Source organism: Vipera ursinii (genome assembly GCF_947247035.1).
Source record: "Vipera ursinii genome assembly, chromosome: 6".
NCBI lineage: Eukaryota > Metazoa > Chordata > Lepidosauria > Squamata > Viperidae > Vipera > Vipera ursinii.
The window spans coordinates 79834034-79846572 of record NC_139515.1 but is presented as its reverse complement, the minus strand read 5'-3'; the positions used below and the strand labels follow the sequence as shown (position 1 = coordinate 79846572).

At 42.0% G+C, this 12539-nt stretch overlaps 1 protein-coding gene across 9 annotated transcripts in view; it reads right to left on the bottom strand.

Moving 5' to 3' along the window:
* Window positions 1-12539, bottom strand: part of PLEKHA5 (pleckstrin homology domain containing A5) — a 199430-nt gene that overhangs the window by 51643 nt on the left and 135248 nt on the right. For 5 of the 9 annotated variants that reach the window (XM_083365278.1, XM_083365272.1, XM_083365277.1 and 2 more), the window contains exons 10-12: window positions 9608-10072; window positions 2833-3298; window positions 188-274 (exon numbers count right to left, since the gene is read on the bottom strand). In XM_083365278.1, the coding sequence (XP_083221404.1) occupies window positions 188-274; window positions 2833-3298; window positions 9608-10072 (1018 nt within the window). Of the gene's footprint in view, window positions 1-187; window positions 275-2832; window positions 3299-9607; window positions 10073-12539 lie in introns of those variants that run through there. The other 4 variants (XM_083365271.1, XM_083365274.1, XM_083365275.1 and 1 more) reach the window with 3 other exon arrangements.

Below are 12539 nucleotides of genomic sequence, written 5' to 3'. Positions count from 1 at the left end.
TTTAATGTGCGCAGCAGGCAGAATGGACCTGTTGAAGAGGATACCCTTTATTTGCTGAAAGAATCAGGACAGGAAATTGCATTTAATGTGGAGTCTGTAACTAGAACAGTTGTCAAGACTGCATGTTACATTTTATAGGTTGCTCTTCAATAAAAAATGATGGACTAAATATAAAAATGCCACTCACAGTTTTGCCTTGCAAGCTCTGGGAAGTGATAGGCTGCACAGTCAAGCTGGCTGGAATCGACCTTCTTTCAGGCACAAAGGCATGCTGCTATTTGGGTGGGGGGTGGGGGGGAAACCAAACAAACCATGGGCATTTGTAATTCAGGCCTTTTATAACCAAAGGTTAAATGTAATATTTTCAGCATGCTTTTTTTCCAAGTCAACTTGGGGTTTACGTCCAAAGTGAAGGGGTTGGTTAGTTAATAACTTGTCAGTACAAATATCCTGAAATGTTGTCCTTTCATCTGAAACTTTGCAAATATCACCATGTCCCAGAGGACAGCATCCTTCTGACCGTATGTATAGTAACATTTATTTGCCACCCTGTTTTGAGGAAGGTCTCAAGGCAGCGAATAGGTAAGAAAATCTAACTAGAAGCTCAAATGTGTCAGCCTGACATAGTTATTAGTATGCTTTCCCCCTTGCTTAAAACTTTCAAGAGCAGGCGTCTTCAAACTTGACGCTTTTATGACTTGTGGACTTCAACTCCCAGAATTCCTCAGCCGCTGGCTGAGGAATTCTGGGAGTTGAAGTCCACAAGTCATAAAAGGGCCAAGTTTGAAGACCCTGTTCAAGAGTTTGGGGAGCAGATCGTGAGCACATATAGAGGGAAAAGCAAAGATTAGAAAACTACTCCCGTTAAATTCATTTCATATATTGGTAGTCCTCAACTTACAACAATTTATTTAGTGACCATTCGAAGTTACAATGGCGCTGGAAAAAGTGCCTTATGACTGTTTTTCACACTTAGACCACTGCGGCTTCCCCATGATCACATGATCAAATTTGGATGTTTGGCAACTGACTCATACTTATCACGGTTGCAGTGCCCCCCCAGTCATACGACCACCTTTTGTGACCTCCTGACAAGCAAAGTCAATGGGGAAGCCAGAGTCACTTAACAACCGGGTTACTAGCTTAACCACTGCAGTGATTCACTTAACAACTGTGGCAAGAAAGATTGTAAAATGGGGTGAAATTCGCTTGATAACTGTCTCACTGAGCAACAGAAATCTGGGGCTGAACTGTGGTAGCAGGTCAACGACTACCTGTAACATCTCTAGAAGGATGTCCCATGCTTATTCTCTCCATGTGGAGACAGTAAAATTGCAATGTAAATCATGTCCCACAACATTACGGGGCCTCTAATTTTGTAGTTATACAGCCAAAAGAATGCTCTCCTGTATGCCACAGTCTGAGTGGAGGGCTACAGAAGAACTATAGTGTAATTAACTCTAGGCAATCTTTCAAATAACAGTTTGATGGACTGCAGGGGAGGATGGTTATATTGTCTCTATATGCCCACTGAGTTAACAGCATAAGATCCGCAAAGCCATATTGATGGGGGGGGGACTATAAAAGAAGAACACTGTTTTATGTACCCAGGACCACATGATCCACAAAGACTGGGGCGTGGCCTCTAGACCCAATCCAGAATATACTGTCAAAGAGCGTATATTATTTTAACGTGGCAGAAAAGGACAACAGTTAAGTGTAACGGATATTGCATTGACTGTATTTAGTTGATCAAGTGTAATCTGAGTGAAACCACAGCACACCCCAAAAGGGTAGCAGAGCTCTTTACCTACCACCAGTTGCATAAGGGAGGAAAGATATAGTGAGCTGAACCAGCCGTTAAAGCAGATATCCTTGTGGCCTGTGAGTCGGTCAAGGGGAGTCTGTGAACTTGGAAGGGATATCCAACATTGGATATTTTATTTCCCCAAACTGTCCAAGTGGTCCACAGCATAAAAAAAAATATATGTGAAGAATCCCTGTACAGGTAGTCCTCAACGTACGACCACAATTCAGCCCCAAATTTCTGTTGCTAACGGAGACATTCATTAAGTGAGCTTTGACCCATTTTGACATTTCTTGCTACAGTTGTTAAGTTAGTAACATGGTTGTTAAGTGAATCGGGCTTCCCCCTTGACGTTGCTTGTCAGAAGGTTGCAAAAAGTGATCACGTGACGTGAGGACACTGCAAGTGTCTGAATTTTTGATCACGTGACCAATGGGGATGATGGAACGGTCATGTGGAAAAACTGCCCTGTCACTCTTTTCAGTCCAGTGTAGCTCCAAATGGGTCGCTAAATGAACTGTTGTTAAGTAGAGGGCTGTCTATATTATAGGCAAATTGTAAATAAGAGAGGGCTGTTCTAGAGTGGCTGCTATATAGGTAAAGGTAAAGGTTCCCCCGCACTTGCGTGCTAGTCGTTTCCAACTCTAGGGGCCGGTACTCATCTCCGTTTCAAAGCCAAAGAGCCAGCGCTTGTCCAAGGACGTCTCCGTGGTCATGTGGCCGGCATGACTAGACGCCAAAGGCACACGGAACGCTGTTACCTTCCCACCGTAGTGGTCCCTATTTTTCTACTTGCATTTTTACGTGCTTTCGAACTGCTAGGTTGGCAGAAGCTGGGACGAGTAACAGGCGCTCACTCTGTTACGTGGCACTCGGGATTCGACCCGCCAAACTGCCGACCTTCTGATTGACAAGCTCAGCGTCCTAACCCAGAGCCACCGTGTCCCTGGCTGCTATATACATCCAGTCTATCTTTTGGGAGACATATCTTGCAGCAAGTGGCAGAAAGCAAAAAAAACCCTCACCTTGTTATGGTGTGATCTGTGTCTACGCTCAATGGTGACGTCTCCTCTTTGCACGGGGGAGGACACTTCTGACCTGTAGTTCCTCTGAGGGGAGTATCCTTGGAAACCTGCTATTGAACCATGGGAAGGTGATGTGGGAATCAAATGCATTGTTTGATCAGATATATTAATCATGGTTTTGGGACTACTTAAAGTACCGTGTCTGGTAAGAGTTGTTTGCTTATTGTAAAACTGCCGTTGCTGCCATTCGTAGAGTTGCCACATGGTGTCATCCCGCATCGATCTTCTTTTATCTTCAGCTGGCAAGGATCCAAGGGTCTTATCGTAAAGAGGTGTTGCACTGCAGATGCTATCTGGCCTGGTCTTCATGTTTCTCGGAAGAGTGCGATAACCTTCTGGATAACGTGGTACGACTTGGGCTCGATGGCTGGGCATATTTCTCGGTAGAGTCTGATAAGAAATTATGCTGAAACAAGACATCTCCATTAGCCGTTTAGAAAATAAACAGGTACATTAAAAAGTAACATGTAAAAAGTTCTTTTTCTACATTTTACCTCTTCGGGTAATTTAGTCTTGCATTCTACTTGCAACCTTAGGTCAAACAGAGAAAATTTATGCCTTACTCCGTCCATTCAAACCAAAGGAGGCTGCTCTTGAGAGGAGGAGATACCAATAGCAATCCACGGGTAAGTTCATGGCAACATGTGATGCCTTGAAGTAAACAGAAGTGTTTCGGGAAAAAAACAACCCAGGAAGAACTGTATGTTATAATTCAATTAACTGCTTCAAAAGAAAGTATTTGTTTCTTGAGGTTGGCAGAATACGTATTTACGTAAACAAGCAAAATGCATGCTAGAACGACAAGTGTTCATTTTCATCTTCATAATTAATATATATGTTATGATGCAACTACTAGAATTTTACCTAGTCCGGGGATAGGTAACCTTGGCTCTTTTAGGACTCGTGGACTTTGACTCCTAGAATTCCTGAGCCAGCAGGAGTCTTCTCCAGCACCATAGTTCAAAGGCCTCAATTCTTTGACACTCAGCCTTTCTTATGGTCCAACTTTCACAGTCATACATTGCAACTGGGAAGACCATAGCCTTGACTGTACGCACTTTTATTGGTAGGGTGACGTCTCTGCTTTTTAGTGTGCTGTCTAGATTTGCCATGGCTTTCCTCCCCAGGAGCAAGCGTCTTTTAATTTTTTGGCTGCAGTCCCCATCTGCGGTGAACTTGGAGCCCAAGAAAATAAAATCTGTCAATACCTCCATTTCTTCCCCATCTATTTCCCAAGAATTGAGAGGGCTGGATGCCATGATCTTGGTTTTCTTAATGTTGAGTTTTAAGTTGCTTCATATATTCTTATCTTAAAAACAGAGTGACTTTTTCCAGGTATGACAAATTAATTGTTCTGAAATCCTCCTCTAGTAGTTTGGTCTACAAAGATAAGGTTATGAAAGAACTTTGGCCACTTACAACTAAGTTCTCATTTGTCCAATTAACTATTTCTAACTAATGTGCATGTCCCTGTTAGGTTTTTTTTAGCTTTGTTATGTTTTTATTTAAGGATAACGCACCACATACTCTTACAGCTGAAACTGTGTCTTAACTACAGTTAAGCACTGTCTGACACTGAAGTATCTCGGTGTGACACTCGACAGGATTCTCCCTTTTAAACAGCATTGTCTGAACACTAAGGCTAAAGTCGGCTGGAGGAACAACATCATCAGGAAATTGATAAGCTACACATGGGGAGCTCAACCATCTACGTTGTGCACATCAGCTTTGGCCTTGAGCGTCTCTGCTGCAAAGTATGCTGCTCCAGTTTGGGGCGCATCTGCACCCACGAAACAAATTGATATTGCTGCCAATGAGGCAATACGCTTAGTGAGAGGTTGTCTCAAGCCTACACCAATTGAGAAAATATATCCCCTCGCTGGCATTGCCCCACCTAAGATCAGGAGAGAAGTAGCAGCAGAGGCCGAGAGAACTAAGCAAGAGAGGGATCCTTGACATCCTCTGAATGGACATGTGCCCCACACCCAACTCAGATCTAGGAACAGCTTTATTGCAAGAACAAACATTCTTGAGCATACACAAGAACAAAATCAAATTAAAAGATGGAAGAACTAGACCAGGGGTAGGCAACCTTGGCTCTTTTATGACTGGTGGACTTCATCTCCCAGAATTCCTGAGCCAGCCATGCTGAGGGGAAAGGGAGAGGTTTCCATGCTGAGCCATGTTGGTTCAGGAATTCTGGGAATTGAAGTCCATGAGTCATAAAAGACCCAAAGTTGCCTTCCCCTGAAGTAGACCATCGGGAAAGGAATATTAAAGGAGGATATGGCTGAAGGATCTGATCTCCCTTATACTACCTGGAGGACCTTGAATAGGCTGAGAGTTGGAATGTCTAAATGTAAAACCAATATGCTCAAGTGGAGGCTCTTAGAGGATAACAACACGCTGTGCAAATATGGAGAGATACAGAGCCCATCCCATCCGCTGGTACGTTGGCTACTACCAGAAACATGTACCGATAATGATTTATTTTTGGCCAATGACAAAGGTGGCGGCTTCATTCTGGCAGTTTCAAGTTTGATCTAGACATGGAAGAATAAGAAGAACTAGCTATAAATTCACCTCTGCAATAAACCTCAATTTCTAACACTTGCTTTGTAGTTTGTACTGTAGGGTGCAAGACTTATTTTTTTTTTAACTTTCATGTGATGCAGTGATTACAAATTGGGACAAAATGTATATAAAACCAAGTGATGCAGAGATTGACTATGCTCACAACACTGGAGACGGATGCTTCTTGTATGATTTTGTTACACATACACAGCTATCTTCAGTGGATTTGCCAATTGCTGCTGTTCCAAAACCCCTGGAAAGAGCGTGAAGACTTTAAAAGTCATTAACGCATCACCAGCAGACAACTCAAGCTGTGCTCACTGAATTTCCATTCTGATCATGCTTAAGGCCTCATGCTCCAGCAAGGTTTCACTCATTCTCATGTTCTTAAAAATAAGACAGCCTACCTAGTTTCTTTATACACGTGAACGGGTAAGTCAGAGTTCTTTATCCAGCTTCCTCTGACCTGGTTTTTCTCTCGCCCTTTCTGTAACTAGCAAATAAGTAGCTTAGATCAGTGATGGCGAACCTTTTAGAGACCGAGTGCCCAAACTGCAACCCAAAACCCACTTATGTATCGTCGGGTGCCAGGTGGGTGTGGCCCATTGGGTGGGCGTGGCTGCTGTGGTAACGGCAGACTGGGTGGGACTAAAAAGTTCAATCAATCAATTCCAACTTTGCAAGATCTTTTTTTTTCCACGCGAGAAGTTGAAATTGGTTGATTGATTGAACCTTTTTTTTTTTTTTTTTGCACACCGCGGCGGAGGCCTAAAGCGAAAAGGTTTTATAAAACCCAGCTAGGACTGGGGCGAGGGCGTGCGTGCCCACAGAAAGGGCTCTGCGTACCACCTGTGGCACCCGTGCCATACGTCTGCCACCATGGCTCTAGATAATTGGCTTTTCACGCAGCTGCCCTCTGTAAAGAGAAGAGAGGCAGAGGAGAATGGGACAGGTTACCTTGCTACGGGAAATACTATGACTGAACCAAGTCCCAATTCTCATAGGAGAAATAGGAACAAGTTTATAAGTGGAATGCTTCTTATTAGTCCTCAGGCATCCAGTTTCCCTTCTCCCCCAAGCAAAATACAAGTTTTTTGTTGTTGTTTTTTTTAAAAAAGAAAAACTTGAATTCTGCAAAATGCCTTGAAATTATGGAAAGGCAGGATAATCACTGTTAGAGATTTTTATGAGCAGAGATTTGTTACTTCCCTGGGAGCAATGATTGATCTCCCCACTCCATTTTCACTCTAGATTTTATTGACTTTCCTGAAATTAATACTATATTGTTTTTAGGAGCGTATTTCCTAAAAGAGAAAGCAGGCATAAATCCTACCGGTTTTGACAAATCCCCTTTAAGCAAAATCAACATTTCTAACTCTATGGTCCATGCTAATAAATTTCATCCATATTTAACTAACAAGATGTTCTCTGTGATCAAAAGGATTGGTTTTCTGCCAATTAATAATGTGTTGTTAATAGCTTTTGCCATTTCTACAGTGGACTGAAATTGATTTGGAGAATAGTCAATGCAATGAATCTCGGAACAGCATTAAGGGATGGGATCAAATGGCAGAGGTTCCCATTTCCTATATCTGCATAAATTTAAAACAATGGCACTTGATCCAAACATCAATTTTTCCTTGACACATTCATTACATAATAGAGTAATGTAATGTAACCTGGCCTGCTACAATCATATAATTTCTAATCACATTAATCATTAATTACATTGAGATGGGTTAGAAATTGTTTAAAGATAACCATAGCAAATATCAGGAACACATGCAGAGATAATGTAGCTCTATTATTTTTAACTCTAAAAAGGGAAGGGCCTTTTCCCCCCTTTAAGAAGGAGATTCTCTATTTCTTTAGCCTCCTGCCATGAAAATTTATTTATTTATTTATTTATTTTCCACCCATCTTACCACAGAATAACTCTGGACGGCTTACAATATTAAGATATCATTGCTGTAAGTTTACTAAGACTTCTGCTCTGACTTTATTAACGTTGGCCTCCTTGAAATCCAAGGAGCAGGCTTGACTGTATGTTTATGGAGATTCTCAATCATCCAGCTCATGGTTGTCCCAAAGGTGCTTTTTCAAAAGGCAGCTGGACTTTCTTCGTTTTTTCCTTGCAGATGTTTCACTTCTCACCCAAAAAGCTTCTGAGAACCAAAGAAGCTTCTTGGATGAGAAGCAAAACATCTCCAAGGAAAAACAAAAGGAAGTCCAGTTGCCTCTTGAAAAAGCACCTTTGGAATGCTTGACTGTACTCAATGTTCAATGTTCCTCCTGAGTTGACTTTGGTCAATAGGTTTTCCTGTTGGTATCAGGATTAGGAAAAAAGATTGTCTTGTGCTTTCCTATAAGCAAGCCAAGTTGAAAACTTCCCGAAGACTCCTTGCCTGAAAAAATTAATTTCCCAGTGATTAAAAACCCCAATCACGGCTATATCTACCTTCCTGCAAGATCTGCATTTCCCTTATACCAGTGATGGCCAACCTTTTAGAGACCGAGTGCCCAAACTGCAACCCAAAACCCACTTATTTATCGCAAAGTGCCAGGGCTGCATCAGCATTGTGGTGCTCTCAGGGGGGCGTGGCCCACTGGGTGGGCGTGGCTGCAGTGGTCACGGCAGACTGGGTGAGCGTGGCCAGGGCCAGGGTGGCGGGGGCCAGTCCCTCACCATCTCCAGGGCATCCCCAGGGGGGCAACGCCTCTTGGTCGCTCACTTCCTGCCCTGACGCTTCCAAACGCCACGTGCTCACTACTCTGGTGAACTCTGCTGGAGCAACGGCGTGCATGCCCACAGAGAGGGCTCTGAGTGCCACCTATGGCACGCGTGCCATCGGTTTGCCACCACTGCCTTATACTATTGTTTTAAGCCTCATTGATTTAAATTAATCCACATTTTTGTACTTATTTTATCAAATTTAATTACTAGAGTATAATATTTTACACCAAAATGGAACAATCAAAATTGGGTATCGCTAAGGCCTCCTAAAAATTCTATCTCTTGTCAGGCAGAACAAAATATTCCAGTCTTAACTGGCTCAGTCATCAGGGACACATTTTAAAAGTCTTTAAACACTAAAAACATGTATTTTCATGTTTCTAAGTAGTTCTTTCTGTAAATACAGAAAAAGCCGAGAGCACAGGAAAAACGTTAATTCCGTGACATTCTGCTTAAATTATTCCCTAGATCAGCCAGCCACTAACAGTTATATTAAAGCTGCTACTGTTTCACATTAAAATGTCTTGCCCTGTGTATAAAATACCAATAATAATTCAGAAATATTCTACTGCATTACTCATGTTCCCAATAGACTTCAAAGGCATGTTGGTATTTCCTGTCACAAAGTTAAAGATATGCTGTTTATGATTTAGACAAATAATTTGCACCTTTAGTTGACTGCTGTAAACCAATTCAGGGTGTGGGTGGTTACATTTAAAGCTCTTAAAAACACATCTTCGCCATTAAGACTAGGGCCCTGATAGTGTGGGAGTCCCACATCATGCTTATATTGATTGTAAAATGCTCTGATTGTTCTCAGCTGCTGTTTTATGCTGTTACATTACTTACGTTTTTAATTACAGGTTGTATTTTTACTCGTTTTTTATTTGGTTTTAATTGTTAGCTGCCCAGTCATATGCATAAAATGTGTTAACAAATAAATAATAAACGGGAACACGTGGTTTTCTTGAAGAAAATTCTAATTTAAATCTATCAACATCAGTAATAGTAGGAAAAGTTTCACCCAAGATCATGGGGACTTAGCAACTGGTAGAAAAATAGAATTAAAAACTGTAATTAGGGAGGCCAGGTTATCAATTTTCTATAATCGGTTTTTTTAAAAAAAAATCCAGAAAAGTTGAGCTGAACAAAAAATAAATAAGGAGTGATCCTTCTAAGATGACCCTTTCTTCACGAATAATACGTATTCCTAGCCACAGACATTTGGAAAAAGGAGAATTATAAATCATTTCTTTATAGTTTCTGCTAGCATCTCACAGCCTGTTTGAAATATTCTGCAACACGTTCAAGAATCTTTCCAAATCCAATTAATATTCCACAGCACAAAAAAATGAATCATCACCTACATTAAGGCTTCAGATATTCATGAATTCTGAAATTACTCACCCTCTTGTTTCTTCGTCTTGTCCTTTCCCTCTCTGTATTTTAATCCACTGCTCCAACTGCAACATGGAATTAGTTCTTTGGATGACACGTTCAGATTCTATATGGGAGTGCATGGCGTTGTGATGGATCCCATCGCCGGAATCTCCCAGAATAAGGTTGACAGCTTTCTCTGACCCATTTAACTGAACTGGCCTGTAATGGCCTGATGAAGCCACGCTGGCTGGCAAAGTTCCATATTCTGATCCAAAGGAATTCACTTTTACACTGTTGATTTTGGTTAAGGGTCTGTCATGCCCAACTTTCTGAAATCCGTATTTTTCTGCTTCTAAAGACTTCTTCTCTTCCGTTTTGCATCCTTCTCTGTTCCGCTGATTGTTCTGAGCCTCTGGCTTAATTAGCTCTCGGTGGTTTGGGATGTTATTTAGTTCACGAGGCGCTATGTTTTCAAAAGTAATCTTGTCTGCTCTAAAAAAAAAAGAAGAAGAAGAAACATGCATGGAGAACAACATCACTAGGAAGCAGGTTACAATTCTGTCTGTTCCGACAGTGAGCCATTTTGTTCTTCCAGAACACCCTGCACTTGCAGACGGTGCAGCCCATCAGTTGGAAGAGGTCATCGTGCAAATGGCTGAACTGATGCAATTACAGGTAATCCTCAAGTTACAACTATTCATTTCCTGACCGTTCAAAGTTACAACAGCAGTGAGAAAAAACTGACTTATGACCGTTTTTCACACTTATGACCTTTGCAGCATCCCCATGGTCACGTGTTCAACATTCCAACGCTTGGCAACTGGCCTGTATGGGTAGTCCTCAACATACAACAGTTCATGTAGTGACAGTTCAAACTTACAATGGCTCTGATAAAAGGGACCGACTGTTGCAGCATCCCCATGATCATGTGATCAAAATGCAGACACTTGGCAACTGGTTCATACTTATGACGGTTGCGGTGTCCCAGGGTCTCGTGATCCCCTTTTGCGATCTTCTGACAAGCAAAGTCAATGGGGGAAGCCAGATTTCACTTAACAACCGTGTTACTAACTTAACAACCACAGTTGACCTCCAAGGTCCCTTCCAACTTTATTAATATTAATATAGTGGTTCACTCAAGAAAGATCATAAAATGGGGCAAAACTCACTTAACAAATGTTTCACTCAGGAAAAGAAATTTTGGGCTCCGTTGTGGTCATAAGCCGAGGACTACCTGTACCTGCAAGTAGTGAGACCACCTTAAAACAGAGTTTGACTTGCCTGCTTGAGTGATTTCTGAAGGGCAAAAACAAACCAACCAAAAATGAATTGGGAGGGATGGTTCTTATGCTCTTAAAACCATGTTAATTATATTTTAGTACAGCCTTTTCATCACAGAACAGTAGAAAATATTAGTTTTCAACAACTGTGTTTGGAGCTGATTTTGCAGGTCCCAAAGAAAGAACCAGCCAGGGGATCCATGCATGCCTAATTCAGCCCCTCATCCGCTCTCCCATTTCTTGAATTCCCCGGCACATAGTTGTACTTGTTCGTTTCATTACTCGTTTAATTTTTCTGGTTCGCTTCCAATCAAATAGAATGGCTTAAAGGTAACAGTAAAACAAATCTTTAATATGACTGTTTTATTGTGTTTTATCACAGCAAAACAGCAATCATTCTTGACAGCCACTGAGAACGATATACAAATACAACAGGCAAATATAAGCTTTATCAAAAAACACAGATGCTATCGAACTTCATTTTTGGAAAAAGCAGGACAGGAAAATAACAAGAAACCTAACAAGCAACTGGGTTTGAATAGCTGCCGTTCTACTTGGGTGGGCAGCCATGTTTTAAAAAGATAGCATGAGAACCACTTAAACAAGAGTTTCATAAGTGGGGGAACTGCCCCTAAGAAATTCTGACTCCTGACTATGAGGTGAATCCTCCAACATAAATCCAAGTAGAACTTTCCCCTGTAATCTAAACAGGGGTCCCCAACCTCTGGGCTGTGGCCCACTAGTGCGCCGTGAGCTGTTTGCAACCGGGCCGCGGAAACGGAGGGCGAGCGTGCGCTTCCCCACTAGTGCAAGCAGCGGGTGAGCACATCCACACGCGCTCCATTTGCATGAGCGCAAATGGAGCTGCACATGCGCGCTTGCCAGCCACTTGTGCAAAACCGTCCCTTTCCCCCCCCCCTCTAGCAGTTCACAAAGCCGGAAAGATTGGGGATCTCTGATCTTTAAATACTGTAGCTAGCTGGATGGTTCCAGGGTTGTTGTTTTTTTTAATGTACTTGGATCCTTAAATTGACCACGTATCTGATAGGCAAGAAATTTATTGTTTTTGAGATTGGATGTTACATGGTCCTATTATTCCTCCACTGAATCAGCTGCATTCTGCAGTGTAGCTTTGAACATTTTTTAAAATGTGGATCATTACGGTAACCCAACTGATAAATTATTAGCGTCTGAATCCAGTTAGGCTCAATATCTTCCTTGTTTGTCTCCAGGGATATGTTAAAATAAATAAAGGAAAACCCTCAGGTTATGCACCTGTTCCTTCAGGAGACTGGTACCTTCTCTACTACAATTCTCCGGGAGCAGATAGCAGCCGTGCCCAGTTTGGCCTTTGCCCATTTTCATCTGATGCACCAGTTGTAGCCTTTCTTTGATCAGGAAACTCTTCAGACAGTTACCCATGCCTTGCTCACTGCATGGCTTGACTACTATAATACACTCTACATGGAGCTGCCCTTGAAGACTGCCTCAAAGCTTCCTTTGGTCTAAAACGCAATAGTATAGGTAGCGATGGGCATGCCTTAATATGCCCATGTAATACCTCTGCTTCCCAAGCTGCACTAGTTGCCAATTTGCTTCCAGGTGCAATTTGAGAGGCTAGTTGTTACCTGCAAAACCCTTCAATGGCATAGGGCCAGATGACTTAGTATGTACCTGGC